The 23,888-nt window shown below is 35.9% G+C and overlaps 1 protein-coding gene across 50 annotated transcripts in view; it reads right to left on the bottom strand.

The window, feature by feature from the left end:
- PPFIA2 (PTPRF interacting protein alpha 2) overlaps nucleotides 1-23,888 on the bottom strand; it is a 451,986-nt gene that overhangs the window by 123,982 nt on the left and 304,116 nt on the right. For all 50 annotated transcript variants that reach the window (XM_070253915.1, XM_070253923.1, XM_070253918.1 and 47 more), the window contains one exon: nucleotides 11,917-12,033. In XM_070253915.1, the coding sequence (XP_070110016.1) occupies nucleotides 11,917-12,033 (117 nt within the window). The remainder of the gene's footprint in view (nucleotides 1-11,916; nucleotides 12,034-23,888) is intronic.

The raw sequence follows: 23,888 nt of genomic DNA on the forward strand, positions 1-23,888 counted from the left end.
ATTTGGACTTACCTCCAAACCTCCAAATAACATTGCGTCTTTCATTAGAATAATGACAATGAATAACAGCTAACATTTATTGAGTACTTACTTATCCAAAAACGTACACTGGTAAGTTTCCTTGCTTTAACTTTGGATTCTTAACCGTTACTCCACTTCCCTAACATTTATTAAGTTATAACTATGCGTTAGGCACTGTCACGAGTGCATTATGTACATAAACTCTTTAACTCCTACAACAACCTATTGGATACAGAAAAGGAATTTGAAGCACTGAGTGTAGTATTTCACTTAAGGTCACACTACTAAAAAGTAATAATACTAAGATTTGAACCTAGGCATTCTGATTCCAGTGTCATATTCCTAGGAGTCTTTCCCTTTTCTCTTTCTTCCTCTCTTCTTTTTTTTTTCCTTACTTTGTTCGTTTTCTTTTCCTGTTAATTCTTTTTGGTTCATTCAATGCTTCATTTACCCATTAATTCAATCTCTACTTGTTGTTTCATTTATTCATTCATTCAATCTCCAAAACTCTACTACCTGCTTATTCTCTATTATATGCCACTAGCTTGAGTGCTCAGAATATGAAAATTCTTGTGCGACTAACAATATGGGAAAAAAGAATAAACAAAATTAAGCAACCAAGCAATTAACAAAATACATAAGGACCAGAAAGCATTCAAGCACTGAGGAGTCCAAAGTCTCCAAGGCTATGAATTTGAGGCATTTTGAATGCGTGTAGACTGTTGTTGTTATTCACCACATTGCTTTTTAGTTCTTAAAAATCAGACCTGATCTCAGATTTCAAATCTTGTCCAATGAATAACCACATTTTATCTTTGATCTAAGATTCTCCAGCACAGAATTCACAGATGTTATTTTTAATTCCACATTGACTCACTAAATCTATTTCATTATATATAAACCATCCATCATAATCCCTATAAACCTAGAACCTAGCAAAAAGCAGAAGTAATATTTGTACTCCTTATCAGTTATCCTCAACTGTGACAACACATTAGAATCTTTGGGAGAGTTGAATGAAAATATAGAATGGATCCCACTCTAGACCATATCCAAGAGTGGGGTCCAGGCATAGAATTGTTTTTAAATCTCCCTAAGTAATTGTAATGATTAGTTGTGGTTAAGAATCACAGATCCATATTATCCAGGTGCTTTACTAATTACTGTATCTAATTTAGTCATCAAACCTGAAAAACTGTGTGGCACAAAAAGGTAAAGAGTTTAAGGTAATAACATAATAAAATAATTGATGAGATAAATGTTAATAAAAAATGAGATATACACCCAAGGAATTAGTATTCTTTATCTTAGTATTAACTAATTATTTTAAAAATATATTTAATGTTTCAAATGGAAAGTCTTGACTTTATCTCTTATTTCTGAAAGATGAGAAGAAATAAACCTCTAAAATAGAGTTAACCAATTATTGAAAAGCTGAAAAATTTCTAGACCAGATGATTTCTCATAGTTATTTCCTCATTAATAATTTTATCATTCCACATTGAGGTTTGCAAAGTCATTACGACATAGAAATTCCCAATAATTTTATTTAATTAAAATATCAGCTGATAGACCTTTATTTGTTAGTTCTTTAGTTTAATGTGATCAATGTGTTTTGTTAATAAGTATAAAATAAATGTGTCATTTCCACAGAAATTATAAGCCATTTTTAATTGCCACCAAACTTAAAAGCAAGAATATTTGCATCTGAGGAATACGTTATTTTGAAGTTCTGATATTTTCAAAACGTTTAAACTAGAATACAATTCATTCACTATATCCTATGCATGTGGCTTGATAGAAATATATGCTATTTTATAGATCTTAAGTTCAGATAAAACTAGAAGAATTTTTATTCAATGTTCCCATGATGAATGATAATAACACTCAAAAGTGTAAAAAGCAGCCATTTCCCATATTGCAAAATAAACATATTGAATGATTAATGTGGAAAAACACTCATCTATACAATTCTCAAATGATCTATATAGTTAGAAGATATAAGGAGGTAAAGTGTGGATAGTGAGGGTTTTGTTACTGGTTTTTATTTTTGTTTTCAAGTGAAGATCTTCAAATACTTCTTTGTTCAGCTGTAGAATTAAGAAGTAACACGGAGAGGATCTTCTTTCTTTCTAGAAGAATCACTCAGCCCTTCTTTTAGATATGTAAATATAATGAAAGTAGACACCGCCCCCCCTCACCCCCCCCCCGAGGAAGAATACTTAATAAAATTTTGACAAATTGTCTCTTCTACTCTGTCTTGATATAAGACAGGGGAGAGGGAGAATAATTTGCATTAATACCTGTAAACTTCTAGAGAGAGAGGAAAAACAAGACTACTTTCCTTTCAATTGTGAAATTCAATGTTATTCTGAATTCTCCTACAGAGTAAGACAATTGACTGCGTCAGAAAGGTCTCAGAGAGTCCCCTAGAAGAACCTACCATGAGGGAAGTAGCGTGTGCGCTGGCACCTGAGTCCCATACCCAATGTCAGCTGTGCTTCCAGCTTGGTGTGTGGCAGAGTCTGGATGACCTTCCTGGCTCAGTCTTCTCGATGAATTTGGGAACCTAAGTGTGACACTAAGTTCAAACTAGTATAATTTGGAGAAGGGGAAATCCTCCCTGAAGAACCACTCTCTTAAGGAACATCACTACTGCTTCAAAACCAAGCTAGTAAATGGTATGGAATGGTTTCGTTTAGCCTAGACGTCAGTGGATTATTGCAACGGTACATGGATGGCATTTGGTTTTGAATCTGTTTTCAAAAGTGATGCTTTGAAAACTCAAAAGAAGCAATGGTAGTTTAAAAGAATGGTTGCTCACTTATTACCATATCATATTTTCTAGTTCTCTTTTCACAAAATGTTTCAAAGAGGAACTAGTCTCTTTGACCTGATTAAGTTTTGGGGTTCTTGGATAACTCAGGCAGAGTAAGAATGGACCCAATAAAGTACTACCTGAATTGCTGGTTATTGGGTCACTCGAGTACTCTTGTAGTCAAAATAGTTAAATAGTCAAAAGACGGCTCAATTTATCTGTATCCCAATCAGACCATAACTATTATAAATGTAAAGAATTAATAATAAATGTAAGACTAATAAATATGAAGCAAAAGAGAGCTTTATTTTTTCCATTTTTTTAAATTGAATTTCTGTCAGAGAAGCATGAATATAGTTAAGACACAAAATCAATTATTTTATCCATAGGTATAGAAAAATAGTTTACTATCAGAATATCCATTAATGAAGTCCACCACTTTAAGAGATAAATATGTCTTATTCTTGATAGTAATTATTAGAAAACTTGTAATAGAAGGATGATTCCAAATCTGATATAAGGTTACTATGGCCAGCATCACCATTAATGGTAAAACTTGAGTAAGATTATCATTAAAGTCTTGATCTTTATAAAGTTTTATAAAGCTTGACTTTAAAAAGTCAGGTATGCTATCCTGACGCATGCTACTCTACACTGTATTGAAGTTTTGAACAGTGTACTGAAGATTGAAATCTTAGGTAATATATAATAAAGAAATAAAAATTGTGAAGGAAGAGAAGAGAGAATAAAACACTTTTTATTTAACTACTTAGAAAAGTCCAAGAACACAAAAAACTCTTAGAACTAATAGGTGAGCAAGTTTGCTGGATGCTATATCAACACTGAAAAATCAATAGCATCTTTATATGTCAGCATTAATTTATTAGAAAAAACCATGAGGGGCCACCCCAGTGGCATAGTGCTTAAGTTTGCAAACTCTGCCTCAGCAGCCTGGGGTTTGTGGGTTTGGATCTCAGGTGCAGACCTACGCACTGCTCATTAGGCCATGCTGTGGTGGCGTCGCACAAACAAAAAATAGAGGAAGATTGCCACAGATGTTAGCACAGCAACAATCTTCCTCAAGCAAAAAAGAGGCCAATTGGCAACAGATGTTAGCTCAGGGACAGTCTTCCTTACCAATATATATATAGAAAAGAGATAATAATCAAAATAGAAATAAAATTTGTGTCTAGAAATAAATCTAATAATTTGAAAGACGTCTATGTGAAAAACTGAACAATTTTATCGAAGAACATAAAACAGTACACACACACAAAATGGAGACATGAGCCATGTTACGGTTGATAAGACATTTTATCAGAGAAGTGACTATTCTCCCCAAATTAATATACTTAAGTAATTCCAATCAAAATCTCAATAGGGTTTTATAATAAGATCTGAAAAGCTGATATTATAATTAAGCTCTAAGAATCAAGATTCATAAAGTAACAGTAGCTAAAACAGCATGGTGTTCATTTATTTATTTATTGAACATATTAAGAGCTTACCATGTACCAGGAGCTGTTCCAGCCACCTGAGCCTGATCATGAATAAAACAAAGAAGCTCCTCTTGGAGCTTATTCTCTGGCTGGGGTGACAGACAGTAAACTACAGACAATATAAATAAGTAAATTGTATACTATGTTAGAATATGTTATGACATTTGAACAAAGGCTTGACGGAGAGGCAGGAGATAGCCATGCAGATATCTGGAAGAAGGGCATTCTAGTCAGGAGAAAGAGCAATTCAAAAGTCAATGGGAGCCCTGTGTGGCTGCGGTGGAGGTGGAGATAATGTCAGATGATAAGGAAAGCCAAATCATGTAGAACCTTGTATAAATGGGAAACATTTGCAGAGTTTCCAGCAGATGATTGATATGTTCAGATTTATGTTTTAAAACATCACTCTGATTCATGCTGTGTTGAAAATAGACTGCAGAGGGTCCATGGGAGAAGCAGAGAGACTTGGTAGGAGGTAATTACAATAATCCAGGTTAGAGATGATAGTGACTCAGACCAGAGTGGTTAGTGGGGGTGGTGAGAAGTTGTCAGATTATGGATAAATTCTGAAGGTACAGTAAATTAAATTTCTTTATAGTTTGATGTTGGGTGTGAGAAAGAGGGAGGATGCAAAGATGATTCCAAATTCTTTGACTTGAGCAACTGGAAAGTTGAAGTTTCCATCCTCTGAGATGGAGAAGATGAAGCAAGTTTTTTATCATCATTAATTCTATTATCAAGAGATAAGTTTTTGACGTTTTAAGTTCACAGTGTCTTCTATATATACAAGTGGAGATGTTCAATAGGTGGCTGGATGTATGCATTTGGTTATAGTGTCTGAACTAGAGGTAAAGATTTAGAAGTCATTAGCACATGGATGGTATTTAAAGTGATGTGATTGATTGAAATCGCTGAGAGAGCATATAGATAGAGAAGATATGAAGGACAGAGCCCTGGGTCACTCCAAAATTAAGAAGAATGTTATCCAAGAAAGGAGACTGAGACAGAGCCACTGGTGAGTCCAGAGAAAAACAAAGAGAGTATGATTTCCTGTAATGCAAGTGAAAAGAGTTTATCAAGGAGGAAGGAAAGAGAGATCAACTACGTCAAATGCTGCTGAGACATCAACTACAATAAGGGCTAAGAACTTGCCATTATATGCAGTGATACACATTTGGTGATGATGGTAGCAGGAGTGGTTTCTATGGGGTGGTGGGTCAAAGATCTTACTGGAATAGATTTATAAAAGAATGCCAAGAAAGGAACTGGGGACAGTGAGGAGACAACCCTTCTGAAGAGCTTTGCTGTAAAGGGGAGCAGAAAATAAAGCAATAGCTAGTGGTAGAAGCTGAGTCAAGACGATTTTTCTTGAAGTTGGAAGAAGTTTGTTATAGCAACGGGAATGGATGAAAACATTGATGACAAAGGAGAGCCTAGTAAGAATTGCTGGAGAATAGTTGATTGGATGATTGCTGAAGTCTTCAACATGGGTGCTTTGTCTAAGGTTTGTTTTTGACTTTTTTTTAAGACTCATACTCAATCTAATAAACTCTTTCATGCTCTTAGACACATGGACACATTTGAGATTTTGCTTAAAGTAAATACTCATATTTTGAAATCCGTGAAATCAGGTAGTATATGCTGCTTTTTTTTTCACTCACAGTTCACTTTTAATATTTGGAAACTTGTTACACTATTTATCTCTGCTCCATCTGTTCACAAGCTGTATGACTTTGAGCCAGTAATCCTTGCTCTACAAACCTCACAGGATTATTACAGGGATCAAATAAAACAACTTATGTAAAGTCACTTTTGTCCTGTAAAGGGCTTTATACCAGTTATTTATCTTGTTCTTATTGGCCTTGTAGACTCCTTGTTAATGAGGTTTCCAGAAGGGTTTGAAGAATGGTTTGCCTATCTTTAAAAGGCCAGAGCCAGTGTTAAAGAATATTCTTCAGGATACTTATCCTGGCATATGTAGTTCCCCTGCAGATAGAGGGGAGTTTGGGTCATATGCGTTAGGAAACACTGCAGACTGTGCTTCCCCTCGGGGCTTGACAATATTAAAAAATAAAAATTCTAATAAATACTACAGTAAAGATGTCAGTTCAAAACTGGATAGTAAAGTATTTCCTAACCTTGTTGTCCTGGGAATTCTCTTTTTTGGGGGAGTGGGTTCTGTGAAACACCCATTAAATTCTGGGGAACTGGTGTTTCATGAGAAACGTTAGGATGGAAAAACTCTACCAAAGTGAAGAATAAAATTAGGTCAGTCATGGAACTTCTGAATGACAGACTTAAAAACTCTCCTGGTCTGGCTTAACAGATCAGACAAAACATTACAGAGAAGGGGAAAAGTATTTGTTCTTCTCTATATCTGTAAAGGAGCAGATTCCTTGGCACAAAATAGACCCTCAAATTAGGACAATAGGATAGAGATACATGAACAAATTTTCTGTCAAACTCTTGTGAACCTGCTAGTCTTCTAAAATTTGAAAACATCCTACTTCAGCAATGATATACTTATTCTGTTTTCCTCAAATCTGGGCTAATAATATAAATGATACTGAATCTATGACTAAAGATGGAAGAGTCAATTCCACTTTCCCTTCCATCTACTAACATCCTAGTTAAAGCATGAAAACCCAGTCACTACATTCAGAGAGATTTGTTTTGAACTTAATGAGTTCCCACACAACATTAGAAAATTTTTACTTCTTACTTTTTCGATTGTATGTAGAAGATACCTGACTTGTGGTCACAAGCTTCCCTTCCAGCTCAGCTCCTATAAATTCGATATGGGATAACTTCATGCACACATGGATGAACCATAGAACAGCCTAACCTCGTCTCTTCCAGGCTCTTTCCTACCCTGTCATAGACCTCTAGGCCACTCCAGCCTCACGTATCTAAGGCTATACTTGGACCTTCTCTTTCCTAGGAGGTATGCCAACCCCAATATTGCAAATTCATAATCCCCATTCTCCTATTTGGTTTCATTGCTCAAAAATTAATTGAAGAATAAAAGTGAAGTATACACTTTATTATCATGTTGTTATGAGAAATTAGATTACAATATATGGGATCAATGGACAGAAGAAAATATTCTTAGTGCTATTCACATACAAATAAACCAAAAAGATAATTATCTCTGATATAGAGAAGAAACTGGGGCTTAACCACCTATGTGCAAAATACAGTTAACAAAGACTGAATTTTTGGAAGAAGAGTTGTTGGCGGTAGATGACATGTAGTGAGGAAGGCATATAAAAATGGGCAAAATACAGTCTATATACTGGAGACATCCCTATAGATGATGACTTTCAGCTAGAACTTGGTGGAGGTCTTTAAAAGAGTGGTGTTTGTGTTAAAGGATGTTTATGAGTATTTTTAAATAGAAATGTGGTATATTTGTAAGCCAAACATTTAAATATACAGCTAATTTAATTATATAATGTTATTATATAGACCCATGAAGGCCCTAGAGGCAGGCTAAGGTGTGCTTGGTCAGAAAGTCTGGGCTTCCAGGTAACTGGCAGGTGATCTAGAAGGGATGGTCATGGTTCACGGGTGTGTGATTTCCCTTGGTATCATGGACTCCTCATCCCATAGAGAGGGGCGCAGATGACCAGATCAGGACCCACCATATCGTGGGCCCAGGGCATGGGCCCATCTAGCCCAGGTATAAGAGCCGGACTCACAGCAGTCAGTTTTGAATCTTCTCAGAGTAAAAGGTAACTGGGAGAAGTTGTGGGAAAAATTAAGAAAAAAGCATACTCTTGAATAGAATAAAATAATCAACTCTAGAAAACAAATGAATATGTGTAATTATGAAAGAATAAATGATCAGAAAAAATAAGATTGAGCTAGAATGAACTTCTAAAAATCAACAATAATACCTAAAGGAATCTCCTGGCACAAAGGAATGTGAGAGCATAATGTTGATTTGAATCCAGGTCTACCGACTTCAAAGAAATCACTATTCCATGCTGCCTCTCTGACATCCCCCAATCAGAGTTAATTTATTTCTCCTGTAAACCCTAATATCATTTTTGATCTATTTTATTTATCTTGTTGTGCAATATTAATTTAGGCAGGTTTGTTTCTCACTATAGTTTCTTGGCGAATTTACTACAGGGACTATGTCTTCTGGGCCTCCACGACTGGCTAACCGTCTACTTATCCACATCACTTTGCAAACATTTGCAGCTGAAAAAAATAATTGGAAGTACAGAATATATGAGTCAGGAGGACTGCTAACTCCTTTATGAGAGCAGCATGTTTATTAAAAAAATTTCACAAACTAACTCTCTTCTGGGAAACAAGAGGAAAAAAAGTTATTGAGCCCAGTTCTGAACCTTTAAGGAGGTAAAATTTACCATTCTGAAAATTTTTATTATCTTGTGAATATTTACATTCTTCTAGAACAATTGATTAAATTTATGGCATAAAGAAACATTTAAACTTGTTTCAGTTAAGCTTATTTTTTTCTTTTCATTTTTTGTTTTTAAAATGTTGATAGTAATTACACAACTTTTCTATGAGTAATAAGGCATATTTCAGAGTGTGTTTTTATGAGACTATTTTTATCAACTACTTTGTCAACAGAGTTCTCAAGCCGCTAACATCAAACATCTCCTGTTGGCTAATAACCCACCCTGACTATATAATTTAAATAACTTTACTGCCCTAAACAAAGGGTAATCCTTGTGACTAGGATTTACAAGTCACTTTCTGACAGTTCCATAGTATCTAACAATAGTTTTGTGTTTTTCCCACCAAAAACCACCTTATAATTTACACACTAATACTATAGTCATCCTACACTGATAACCTTCATTACAGAGACCCTCCCAAAAATAATATTCTCTTTTTCTTTGTTTGGATATACCTTTCAAACAGTTCTCAATAAAAAAAGTGAAGTGTTAGGATTTAAGTTACAATCCTATGACGTTGTTATTCAATGTTATTGATATGCTTTAAATAATCATGGTATAGGGGATAATTTTGAAAAGAAAAGATGCTTTATAATGTTACATGTGTGTAATTAAGAAGCACTTAGATGAGAATGATAAAAATAATAATTAGGCTATTATGTCATATTTTATCAAGAAATGTCAGCCATTAGAAGATAAGTAAGTTCTGGGGATCTAATGTACAGCGTGGTGATTATAGCTAACAATACTGTGTTGTATACTTGAAATGTGCTAACAGAGTAGATCTTAAATGTTCTGACCACAGAAAAAAAGAGAAATGGCAGGTAAGAAATGTCATATAAATAAAAGTTCTGGAGTACTTTCTCGAATAATCTCAGGAATAATATAAAGTGAAACAGTTTATTTGTTTTTAAATTTAAAATAAACATATATGTGATATATGTTTTATATATATTTTAGGTTCACATTGGAGGATATGGGCATGATATTTTAAACAATAATGCTATACCATTATTCCAAAGCATGTGAAAATCACTCTTCCTATAATTCTGGGAAATTAAAAAAAAAAAACTACAATGTTGAAAAATCGTTAGTTACATACATAATGAAGAGCGAGTGAGTTAGCAATGGCACAGAATTTCTCTTCTATACTGGCTTAAATGCTTTCACCAAGAACCAGAAGGCAAAGAAAGTTAAAGACAAGTACTTCAGGTCACTAACTACTCAGTATCCTCCATGTATACACCTTCTATCTGTGGAGTCCAATAGAGACAATTATACATACACACATACATATACATCAGTTACATAGATCCTAATCCTAATTCTGTGACCAGTTTCTGAAATTTAATCTGACATGAATTGTCTTATATTCTACAACACTTAGACCCCTGAATACTTAGGGGTTATATCTTGAAGAAACAATGTTTGAAAACAATGCATGTATGAGTAACGTCCCCTCTCCAGAAGAACCAGAAGAATGCTTTAAGCATCAGAGAATCAACAAGATCTCAAGTTCTTTATGCCTTTGAAAGGCATATTTCTTTAATTCCAGTCTGGATTATACATAAATACAGTACTGTTATGGAAAACAGTATTTTGTAGACTTCTAAGAAAAAGACTAGATGACCATAAAGTTCATTTTCTTAGCTAAATCAGTGTGATTCTACAATCCTCTGAGGAAAGGTATGGCACTATATTACTAATGCTATAATTAAAATGAAACAGTAATAGAAAATTACGTTAGTTTCCTAAACTGAGTTTTGTGTGAAAATACCTTATTATAAAGATGATTTATTTACTGAATTAATGTCAGTTTATTTATCTGAACGAAAGAGAAATAGTTTTGTTTTTTCCAGAGGAAGATTAGCCCTGAGCTAATATCTGTGCCAATCTTCCTCTACTTTGTATGTGGGTCATCACCATAGCATGGCTGATGAGTGGTGTAGGTCCATGTCGGGGATCTGAACCTGTGAACCTGGGTCGCTGAAGCAGAGCATGCTGGACTTAGTCACTATGCCGAGGGGCCGGCCCTGGGAAATAATTTTATTGAGATCTGAAATGCAGCTCATGGAATCTAGCTGTCAGAATGTAGTTTATTTTTTAATACTTAGCTTAAGATTTCTGGGAAACACATGGATAAAGTCTAAAATGGTGAAGCCTTAAATAAGAGCTGTTTGCTTCTCAACCGCCAGAATTGTTGACAGTCTCAGGAAATTAGCCTGGTATCCTTGGCTTCCTCTGCTTTTATACTTGAAGGAGGAAATGTAAGAAGCCCCTTCATTTGTTTCAGTGGTAAGAAGTCTAGTGATATTTGTCTTGTGGTCCAGTCACTTGCTTCTTAATCTCTATGTTTTAAAACCTCTTGACATTCACAACGACACCAAGTTACCTACCTGAGTCATGTGTTCTTGATGATTAAGGAACTCAATCATCCAAAGACATAATTTGTTAAAGGCAAATATCCAGGAGATTTTCTAAGCGTCATACACAAGATGTGCAAATGCCTACGTAATCTCTACCTGATTCCAGACCTACCAGGAACAGACCTGCTGCTGCTGCTGGAAACAAAGGGTTCAGCATAGAAAAGGGCCAAACAGGCTGTGGGTTTCCTTGGCATGGGAAAGCCCCCCTAAAGGAGAATCACTCTCCTAAAAAAGTGGTAAAAGCCCCATGACTTCAGATATTGTTTTATGTCATTTCTCATTAACAGGACTACTGCTGGGGCCTTCCCAAACACAAAGGAAAAGTCACCAGCTGTACATAATACCACTTAAAATTCAAAGTTATTATTATTGTACTTTAAAAAGTGCTGGATATATATTATTGACATATCCATATAGATATATTTAATTGTATATATTCAATTACATATAATTGAATTATTTTTAAAAGAATCAAGTTAGCAAGTAATGAGAAATTCAAATATATATATGCATGAACACATGCACTTATATATTATTTTTAAGAAAATCGAATTACAAAAGAACAATAAATGAAAAGGGAAGCCATTATGAACCTTTGACCAACAAATCAAAAAATTGTAAAGAATGTTTACTACATGGATTTCATATTTGATATTCCTCTCAAGTGATACAGCAAATCAACATGTCCATGTAGGAGCATGTTGTGTGTGTCATACCTTTTCATGGACTTTCTGGCCAGGTTCCATCCCTTCAAGATGCTCTGACTCTGTGGATCCCTCGCTTGATGCCATTTTTCTTTGTATATGAACATTTTGTTCGCGCAAGGCAACAATCTGCAAGAGAAAAGCACTATGCTTTTAAAATCTAAAATAGAGCGTAAAGTAAAACATAATAGAACTTACTCAAATATGGTTAAAAACTAATGAATACAAATAACCAGAAAGTAAACATTAGATCTAATTCATATTATTCAACAAACATTTTTAAAATTTAGGTTAGCATTTTGAGTAATGTTTATAAGTTTTATAGGAATGTGAAATTTACTGAAGAAAATATTTTCTCGTTGGAAAATTTGTCTATCTAGTTGGAAATGTATCTAAATTAATGGTATGATCCATGTCTTATTAATTCAGAGATTACATTTAAAATTAATTCATGAAATGTGATAAAATTTGCATTGGTCTGTATTTTTAAAGTACAAAGGAAACTAAATGAAAAGAATGAAGACTGAAGTCTAATTGTACATCATTTACCCAAAGAGGTAGCAGTCTGCAATTTTTTTTTTTTTTTTTTTTTTTTGCTTAGGAAGATTAGCTCTGAGCTAACATCTGTGCCAGTCTTCTTCTATTTTATATGTAGGTCATCACCACAGCATGGCTGATGAGTGGTGTAGGTCCAAGCCCAGGATCTGAAACCCTGAACCCAGGCCACTGAAGCAGAGTGTACTGATCTTAACCACTAGGCCATGGGGCCAGCACCTGTGATTTTAAAACAAGCAAATACATAAACTAGACTTAAGCAATTTTATGGCTCTATCATGAGCACTTAGAATTAAATTGGTCTCATCAGTATTTTGATGGTCAGTCTTTTAGCACCACTAGTCCAAATATAGTTAATTTACAAAAAAAATTCTCAGAGGGCAATTAATTCTTATAAATTTTCAGCTCAATTTTACAGATATGACAAGTTCAATTAAGAAAGATTTTCAGATAGTTGTAGTTTAAACGCTCTTAGTAATATACAGAGTGGAAAATAGCATTCTAGCATTTTTTGAATGGTGTTTTAAAATGTATTTGCTATTTATACATATTTTGAAAATATTTTCCATTACATTTATGCCATAAATTATTTATTTCTTGGCAAATTTTATTATATTATCGGCTCAGATATTGAGCCAGTGTTGGTTCTAGCAGAAATTAATGCCCATAGTGTTTGGTACACAGCAAATACTGAATCATATTAAACTTATATGGTGAAATTATGACACCAATATGTCACACAGACGAATAATCATTAACTAAACAAAAGACATCACTAGGTTGGTCGTTTGTCCTGCTGCCTGCCGCTGCCTCAATGCCCAGAGGAATCACCATGTGTGTGTGAGAGCAGGTGATCTCACATGTGACCTCCAGCATTTGAAAATATGACATATCATTTCATAAAGGCATGTCACCATGTAATGAAGAGCAATCATGGAAATGCTCTTCTCTCTTGTATACTGCAATCACTAAATCGTTGGTTCTCTTACTCCCATTCTTGCCCATCTACTATCTATCATCCACAAAGAAGCCAGATTCATCTTTTAAATTTGTTATATTGTGTCACTCCTCAGCTTTCTAAAGAACTTTAATCTTTTCCCAACTTATTTAGCATAAATTTAAACTTCTTAACAAAGTCTGTGACATCCTACATGATCCCTTTAGCCACCCTGGCCTCCTTTCTGTCTCTCAAATATACCTGGCTCTTTCTCCCCCAGAACTGAGAGACTTGATGATCTTCCTGTCTGAAACATTCTTCCCCAGCTCAGACCACAGCTGACACATCCCAGCTTTCAAAACTCAGCTGAAATCCCACTCCTGAGAGAGAACAGACCTTGCCATCAAACACTTATTACAATATATCCCTGTTTATTTTTGTGTGTATTTCATCCATTAAAATATAATATTCTATTCCTTTACTTACTTACTCACTTTGCTGGTTTATTTAGCTAGCAGAAGTCCTAATAATATCTCATGGGAAAAGAATTTTCAAAGGAATATCTTATTGAAAACAACAATTTCCTATGAAACAACACATCATATTACTATGTGCAGGGTATTCAATAAAAATGTGTTGAATTAAATAATTAATGGATAGGAAAAAAGAAAGAATGTAAACCTAATTTATTCGGAAATAACAAATGATAAAGATTTAGGGTATTTGGGAAACTCCAGAGACATTCCTCGCATGTAGCTAACATGGAAATGAATTACATCAAAGGAACAGCAAGAATGAGATAGCTCCTGGATATATAATTTTTATATTACATTCTTAACATCTTGTCTCTTGCATAAAACAATAATATTATATTACCATCAATACATAATGAAATATTATTGTTAATTTATTCTGAATTTTTAAAATTCAAGTACTGTATGCTGACATTCCACTAAGATAACATCCATGATTTAACAAAAATGTTAAGACAAACGTAACAATAAATTGAAAAAGTCTCTGCACTTTCTTCCATTATTTAATCTACTTAGAAGTGAAGAGATACCTTTTTTAAAAAAAAATTAAATATGAAATTTAGCTCTTAGCTTACAGATTAACTTTCAACATGTCCTAGTGCCTAAAGTAAAGCAGGCCATTCGTAAAGGTTTACTGAAAGAATCAGTAAAAGGATGAATTAATACCATTAATAAAAAAGTCAAAACACCAAATTCACACGGAAAACCCCATATGCAAATGTGATTCTGCCACCATGCTAGAAAAAAAATTATAAACTTCAAGTTTTTCACAAAGTATATACACAATTAGTTCCAGGAATGATGTAATTTTCAACCACTAATATGAAAACTCTTTTTTTTTTTAAATCAAGCCCTGAAATTAGATTTTTGATACAGGAGAAAGGATCTATAATATTCTGTATTCTTTATTACTCTAATATGATTTTATTCTATTTTTGCCCAATAACAAGTCATCCTGGGTAATTATGAAAGCAAAGTTTCAGCACCTGATTTAAATGGAGGTGTTAATAAGCTTGATTCTTCCTTTCACACTGGGGAAAGTGAGAGGTTCTCTCCAGTGAATGCAGCTTTGGGGGTTGGGTCCTCCTTTCAATGTGTTCAAAGGAGCAGAGAAGGTCACCTAGAAATCACTGGGGCGAAGTTAGCACAGGCCTCTTTAGGAAATTCTCCCAGCTGGCTTGAGATGTTAAGGGAAGAGATGACTTGAAAACCAGCTTGCAACAGCATGCAGAATGAAAAGCAGCTGAGGTCCTCCAAACATTCTCTGGGCTCTCACTGACAGGGAATGCTGTCAAAGGGAGAGCCTGGGTGAGCTGTCTAGAATAGTAAAGTAGGCCTGATTCCTCACTGCTAAACGGCATGGCTTACCACCAACAGGATGACATGGTGGGTAGGAGGAATCACTTCTGGGTAGTCTCTGTTGCTCACCCAGCTGTTACATAACTGCAAGAAAGTACTGGAAACCATCTATGTGCCAAGCACTGTGTTAAACTACTTTTATCTACAAAATAGGTGTTACAATCTCCATTTAGCAAATGAGTAGACTGAGATAAAGAGACATTAATGAGAAGAACTAAATAGGAATCAAATAAAAGTCCTTATCTTTATACTTTCTACTCTGTCACATTGTCCCTCACAGCTTTGCATGTGGGCTTTGTTACATCAGAGGCCGTTAACAATGGGTGGGTATGGGAGAGAAAGAATTTCCTTTCCCTGTATTGCTACCCTCCCACCCTGGAATACTTTGCCCATCATTAGGTAGGGAACCCTTCCTGGAGGGATTCACATGTAGGCAAAGTTTTGCATTCATATTCGGCATATCAATCCACTGACGGCCCAAGGAACTGTGGTCAAGAGGAAAGTTCCACAATCATTTTAACTGATCAACCATGATTTGTCCAGTGTTTATTGGCATTTGTTTCTAAATGCCCGGCCTCCCTTCATATTCCTTTTCATAACAACATCTTACGATTTCACTGGGTAATTTTCCTTCCCTACTCTAATCCTAGAGGGACTGTCAATCCGGGGGCCAGAGCTCATGGCTGATGGGTGGGCACGTGATCCAACCTTGGGCAATCAGAATATTCCTTGAGATGTTTCTGGCAGAGGTCTGGGGGAAGATTCTCTTTTTCTACTGTGGAAGGCAAGCTGGCCAGATATGATCAGGGTGCCGTTTGCCATCAGGTCCGCCTCATGGAGAAAGCAGGTAGAAGAGATGGAGTCCCGATCAATCACTTCTACTCCTGATTCTAGCCATTCTTAAATCATCTCTACCCCTAGCATTTCAGTAATATGAGCCCCAAATTTCCCTTTGTGCTCAAACTTGTTTGGATTTGTTTTCTGACCTTGCAAATACAGTAGGGAACAGTGCACGCAATATCTAAGTGGAGATTTTGGAGAATGACTAAGAATTTACCAAGGAGACAATGGAGAAGACTTTTAAGGTGCATAAAAGAGAACGAGTTCTTTGTGTTTCCAGTGTTATCGGTTAAGATTCCCATGGCAAAGATTCTGAAAGAAGTCGGAAGAATGACGGAAGACAAAGTTAAAGTACTTCAGCTAAAACTCTGGCCTCTGTATGCTGCTTCTCTCAGGCTTATGGCTCTGCCTTGATCCTTATTTGTGTTTCCTATTTCTCATTAAGCCTCTGACAGCCTGACCTACTGCTTCTAGGCACTCTCCAACCCACTATGTTTCCACGTCAATCTCCTCAGTTTTGTTTTTGCCTTTTTCTGTGTCAGGTTGTTTCTGGCTCTTAGTCTCTGACACGCTCTGACTCCACACAGAGGACTATTGATGGTCTTGGTGGCCAGTCTTCCAGTCTGGAAAATTCCCCTGCCCTCATTCTTTTTTTCTACCAAACAATCGGTGAGGTCCTATCCTGTCTTCCAACAGACCCTCTCCTGTCTCCCTGCCTTTGGACAACTGTTTTCCTTGACAGCCTGAAGAGATTCATTCATTTCACAAATATTCATTGAGCATTGATGATGTGCAAGGCTTTACAGAAATACAATGGGGAGAAAAGGATGAAATTCTTGCCCTAATGGAGCTTTCATTCTTGTCGAGGGAGAGAAATTATAAACAAAAATAAGTAGAGTACATTTTTAATTGTAAATGGAAAATTAAAGCACAGGAGGGGTGCTGTGAGGTGCAGTGTAATTAGGAATTAGGTGATTTCTGAGTATAGACCTGAAGATAAGGGGGAGGAAGCAATGTGAATATGTGGGAGAAGAATTTTCCAGGCACAGGGTGAGGAAAATGTAAATCATTATCGAAACCAAAAGTTTGAGATTCATGAAATGTTTCTGTGAGTTCTTCGGGTGATATAAAATGTCCTCTTCAAAAGACAGGTAAAATATCAGTGAAAGTCAATGCCTTGGAAATTTATGGTATCCAAAAATGCACAGAAACAGGTGATTCTTAAGAGAAATGTGATTCGTGAGAAAATGACAAAGTCTAATATCTTTGTATTCCGAAACTTTGGGACTTCTCAAGTGTTTAAGGTATATTAATCATTTATTCGACAAATACTCCTTCATCAGTATTCTAAGTATTAGACACGGCTGGGAAAATGCAGACAGAATCCTTCTCTCAAGAAGATTACATTTTAGTAAATAAGCAACAGAAAAAAAAAGAAGGAAGCAGTAAGACAACATAAAAATCACTTATTGAGCTCTTACAGTGAGTCAGAACTGTGCTAAGCACGTTATACAAATTTGCTTCTTTTCATCAACTTTACATCTATACTATCCTTTCTTTCCAAGTTTGAGATTTCTTGAAGGAAAATCCTGAGACAAGTAACTGTGGACAAGTAGTTTATTTGGGAGGTGATTCCCAGGAGCATAGCATTCCTTAAATAGTCTTAAAAGGACTAAGATGAGTCTTGGCCCTTCTAGGTGTTACTGGTTGTATGAACTTGTACAGGTTACTTAATCTCAAGTTTACATTCCTCTGCTATAAAATGAGGGACAGTAATACTACTTTTTAGTGTGTTTGTACTGTAAAGTACTTAATCAAATATGATCTATGTTAAATACTCATTATGTAATGTCAATAATAAAGACCTCCATTCTCCTCTTCAACTTTATCTTCCTACTCGTACTTCATGCCTTGGCTTACTGAAGGCCTTGCATCACGCACACACAAACTGCCATCTTGACTGTGAGTTTTTATATTCATTTGAATTGTCCTTTGTGAGATAATAGAAAGTATGCATATTGGTCTCTGTCCTCATTTTCTGGCACAGAGCTCGCAAAACCCTTGTTAATTCCTAAGTAATAAGAGCACTGGGAGCATTCTTTTGTTCTAATGAGGTGACTCTGGGTGGTCTCTGGGCTGGGGGTTTGTCACAAGAAGAACCAAGCCATGATTAGAAGCTTGGAATTTTCAGCCCCACCCCTCATTCTCCAGAGAGGAGAGAGGCTAGAAATGGAGTTGATGATTGGTCATGCCTATGTGATGAAGCCTCCATAAAAATCCCAAAAGTACAAGAGTCGAGAAGTTTCTGGGCTGGTGAACACATCCACATACCAGGAGAGTGGCACACCTGAACTCCATGGGGACAGAAGCTCCTGTGCTCGGGACTCTCCCAGACCCCACCCTATGGACTCTTCATCTGGTTGTTCTTCTGTGTCCTTTATAACTGGTGCTTTATAACTGTCCTTTATAACTGTGTCCTTTAATAAACTGGTAAACTTAACTAAGTGTTTCCCTGAGTTCTGTGAGCTGCTCTAGCAAATTAATCGAACCCAAGGAAGTGGTTGTGGGAATCTCTGATTTGCAGCCAATCAGCCAGAAACAGGTGACAACATGGGCTTGAGATTGGCATCTGAAGTGGGGGGCAGGTAGACTTGTGGAGTCCTGAACCTGTGGGTTTTGATGCTATCTCCAAGTAAATAGTGTCAGAACTGAGTTACATTTAGGACACCCAACTGGTTTTGCAGTGAATTGTTTGACACACATCTGGTTTCAGAAGTGTTGTGAGTGTGGTAGTAGTGTGAGAGTGAAGGAGAAACACAGGAAGTAGACTGGAGTATTTCCCTACACACCCTTCCTCAGTCTTGACTGCCTCTTAGTCATCTTTTAGGTCTTGGCTTATATGTCACTCACGTTGGGATGGGTTCTGGGACCATCCTCCTTCCATGGATTTAAGTTATATAGTTCCTTAGTATTCTCCAATAACTTATGTCAAACAACTTAACACTCTATCACAAATGTCTGTTAGTTTTCTCACTGCCCATTTTGATACTGAGTGTCTTGAGACCAGAAACTATATCTGATTGATTATGTATTCCCAGTTCTTAGGACACTGACAAGTAGGAGGCACTCTAGAAATATTTATGGAATGTTGAATGACAGCAGAATACATGAATGGGAAAGACTTAGAGGGAGTTGGAAAAATTGGAGGAAAAGCACTCAAGAAGTTACACATGGAGAAGAAAATGAGTCATCCACATAGACTATATGAATATGAAGTATTTCCCAACATTCATATTTCATGATTCAAGGTCAAAAATGACCTTTGGGCATGGAAGAGCTCATTGGAGCAAGCAAGAAAGAAAAGAACCAGAAGTACTGACATAGCCTTGTAGGATATCCACAGGTCTTGTGTGAGGAGGCAGACAGAGAAGAAGGCACAGGCAACTATAAAGGGGGATAGGCATAGGATCGAGGAAGGGCAGCTTAATGAAAGTCAACAAGAGATATTATGTAAATATAAACAGGCAATTTCATTGTCTTAAAATATTAAAATATATTTTCAAGTATATTGCAGCATAGAAAAAATGATTCAGGTGCACTGAAGTACATGCTGTGTTTCTATGCTCTAGATTTAGAGTGGATTGACATTAGGCAAAAAAATGGAATTCCAAGAGCATCTGGACTTTCTGCCAACAGAATTTTTAAAGTGGACAAAGAAAAGCAATGCAAGTTAATTTAATTTCCACTTGGTTTTTCTCTTCTTCAACTTTTTGGAAATATTAATGTATGGGACATTTCCAAAGCAGTTTACACATATTATCTCACTTAATCCTCCCAATAACCTTATAAATTGGGTAATTTTTTTATCTTCCAAATGAGGAAATCAGCACAGAGGAAATAAGTAATATACTTGAGGTCATATAGAAAAAGGTGCAACAGAGGCAAGTTTCCAATACAAGTCTGATATCTTCAAAACTTATGGGGTTTTTTTGTTTTTCGTTTTTGAGGAAGATTAGCCCTGAGCTAACATCTGCTGCCAATCCTCCTCTTTTTGCTGAGGAAGACTGGCCCTGAGCTAACATCCGTGCCCATCTTCCTCTACTTTCTATGTGGGACGTCTACCGCAGCATGGCTTGCCTAGCAGTGCCATGTCCACACCTGGGATCCAAACCAGTGAACCCTGGGCCACCAAAGCGGAATGTACGCAACTTAACCACTGCAACACTAGGCCAGCCTCAAAACTTATGTTTTTTTTTAAGCTTTATGCTATAGTATCTTTTGAAAATTAATGGAATGATTTGCTGCATACACAATCCAAATATTTCTCTTAGTCAGGACTGCAGTTCTGGGGTCTGATAACAGGGGAATTTACCTGCCTTGATTTGACAAAACAGTTTAGACACAGTTAGAAGATGTTTTCAGTTATTCTTAGGAATAAAAATCATGTTGTCTATATTATTTATCATTTTCATTTATAACTCTTATGTGGCCCAGGCATTTCAATTCACCTTGAAAATTTCCCTACTACTTTTTAAAATAAATCATGTCAATCCCTCATGCTGTCTCTAGGGATCTTTGTTCTGATGTTTTTACATTCATATTTGCCTGTACGTATTTAACAACAACTTCCAGACAGTGCCCATATCTAATTAACAAAGATTCTTTTCATCTATTTTTACCCCAAACTCAATTAACAATTCCAAGAGTGAGACTTACAAAAGTCTCACTACACCAACACATAATTTGCTTCTACACAGATATTCGTTCTAATTTAGCTGAATTCCATGCTTAGATCACACTGAGGTTGCAACATGAAAAAGACAAAGAAAGAACTAGAAGAGTAGGGATTTATAATTTACGCTTAAGCAACTCTCCAGCCACATTAGTTTGGATTTGTGTTGTTATATGTTAACAGGGAAACCATAAAGATTGAGACACTTATTCAAACAGAATTAAAGACACTGAGTCAATGGCTATTTCACTTTCCAATTCTGGCTTTTGGACATAAGATTGATAAGCATCGTGGAAGCATATTAAAACCAATGTATAAGCAACTGCATGTAGTCTAACACAGTTTGATCACCTCACAAATCACATTCATTTTCAGTGTTTTCCAATGAGCACAGATAGACTGAAAATTTGTGAAACTGAACTGATCCAATGAATGATTGAATTGCTTTGAGATGACAATCAGAGCTTTGCGTTGTGAAAATTTGCCTCAAGTTAAAAAAATAGTTATTTGATCAATGGTTTAATGAACAAATCCATTTATTCTAATGAATGACCAAATAGCTTGGAGGTAGGAGGCATTGGTTCACTTTGTGGTTGTTCAGAATTTTTACCAGTGCACTATCTCTAGTCACTCAACAAATACTTAGTAAATGAATGTGAACACACTGCACATCTTTATTTTCAACCTCTTCCACTTTGGCCGACCAGCCTTTCCAATACCCATTTGACGAATGGACTGGGTGCCAGAATTTAAATGCACATCATCAGTAAGTTTCTGGTTATACGTAGATGGAAAATGCAATACACAAATTTTGGCTATGTCTAAATTTTACATCTGAACCGATTTTGCTTATCCCTAAAAACATAAGGATACCTTGTATGACCATGGAATTCAAGCTTACCTGGTTTTTAATGGTGAAAAAAAAGTCTTTCAAAAAATAATATTGAAGATTTTTAAAGACCATTCTTAAAACAATAACTGGCATGCAGAACTATTATTTTTATATTTTTATTTTTTATTTTTTGATGAGGAAGATTGTTGCTGAGCTAATATCTATGCCAATCTTCCTCTGTTTTATGTGGGATGCTCCCACAGCATGGCTTGATGCATGGTGCTAGGTCCATGCCTGGGATTCTGTGAACCCAGGCTGACAAAGCCAGGAGCACAAACTTAACCACTCCGCCATGGGGCTGGCCCCAGAACTGCTAGTTTTAGTTTTAAGTTTAAGACAAGGGTTGCACTAGTCATAATATTTCAAATGTTGCTTGAGTAGATTAGTTTTTGCAGGAGACACTTATAATATCTATTTTCCACATTAATTTTAATTTTCAAGAATAGTAATTTCTACAATCATTATATTTTTAATATAGTTATTGATATGTAATTCCTTTATAGATTACAACTTTCTGTCAGACTAATCTGTTCATCTAATCGTTATTTCAGTCATTACATTTTTTGACACTGAGTACTCTTTAATTTATTTCCACTATTCAAATAGATCCTTAATATTTAAAGTGATAATAAAATCAAATACTCTCATCTTCATTAGAGGTATACAAATGGCTGCAGAAAATACAAAACAACTTAAATTGGACAGAGGAGTTAGTAGGCATTGTTAAGGCACAAGATTGATATTGTAGTAGGTCAGCAGCTAAGAGTGACATAAGATGGAAGAAGAAGAATAAAAATCACCAAGAAAGCTGTTGAGGAGGTAACATACAAGAATTAACCCAGAGAACAAAAGCAAAACAAGTCCTAAACAGTTTCCCAAAAGTTTCAGTAGTAAGAAAATACTTCCTGAACAAATTATATTTACCATTGCAAGAAAACAAGCCTCTATTTAAAATACAAATAAGCAGATAAGTAAATGAGGAGGAGTTGAAAATATTCACTGAAGTAAATAAATGACACTGAGAAGTACAACCCCAAGTGTAAAATAATTGCAATAATTCAGTGTTGAGGGCTCAACGTTGGAAGTAATTCAGTTGACAGTTTTGAATTTCATGAAAAAAAAATACATTAGAATCTCCATCACCCAGGAAGATGCCACTGCTAACAACTTCTCCCCTCCCTGGAGAAGACAGCAGAATCCCATTCAAAAAATAAATGAGGTGTCTGTTAAATTAACTAAAGGAGGAGGTCATCAGACTGAGGGGGCTCTGATGCCATGGCGACCTACAGAAGCAAAGCAAACTCTAAGCCTATCAATGCCTCAAGGCTACAAAATCAAAACGCTAGGGACAACCAGCCACAAACAGCCAACCAGGCTTCAAACTACACCCAATCAAATGATTTCCTTTCTTTCTCTGTCTTTCCCCTGCTCCCGGCGGGAGAGCTCCTAATCACTTCCGGTTTGGCGCTGCTGGATTCAAATAGTGTTTTGCTCAAATAAACTCTTAAAATATTTAATATGCCTCAGTTCATCTTTTAACGTGTCGCAGAATGAAAGTAGCAAATAGGACTTAATAAAGGTATCGATTATCATAAAGTACTTCTTGGCACAGACCGGAGGCTTCCTTCCCCATTCTCACTCCCGCCATCGCTCCCGCTGGGCCTCCTAGCTCTAAAGTAAGAAGTATCAAAATACACTAATTTGACTTGGCCCTCAGCTAAGGGCAGGACAACGACTGCAGTATTTATCCCTCCTTTTCGCCTTTTTTTCCTTCCAAAAAAAAAGAAAAGCAAAAATGAGAGAGAGAGTTATGCTGAGAAGAGAGTCACGGCAAACTGAATAGCCAGTGGGTCCCTACACATCAGTTTACAGAGCAGCAAGTGCGCTGTGAATGAGGAGTCTCTGTCTTCAAAAGTCTCAATAAATGTTTATTTCTTATGAAATGTGTTAAGACATGAATAAGAGTTTCTACTTTAGTTACTTTATGTATACTAAGAACTATTAAAATGCTTTGATCAAATATTGATTATTAAATTAATAAAGGTGAATCTACATAGGACTAATTTCTCTGTCATCCCTTTATTCAAGTGTGGCTCATCTGCTATCAGAAATTTTTGGATGTTTTAGAATGAAATG

Source organism: Equus caballus, chromosome 28, assembly GCF_041296265.1.
Source record: "Equus caballus isolate H_3958 breed thoroughbred chromosome 28, TB-T2T, whole genome shotgun sequence".
Classification (NCBI taxonomy): Eukaryota; Metazoa; Chordata; class Mammalia; order Perissodactyla; family Equidae; genus Equus; species Equus caballus.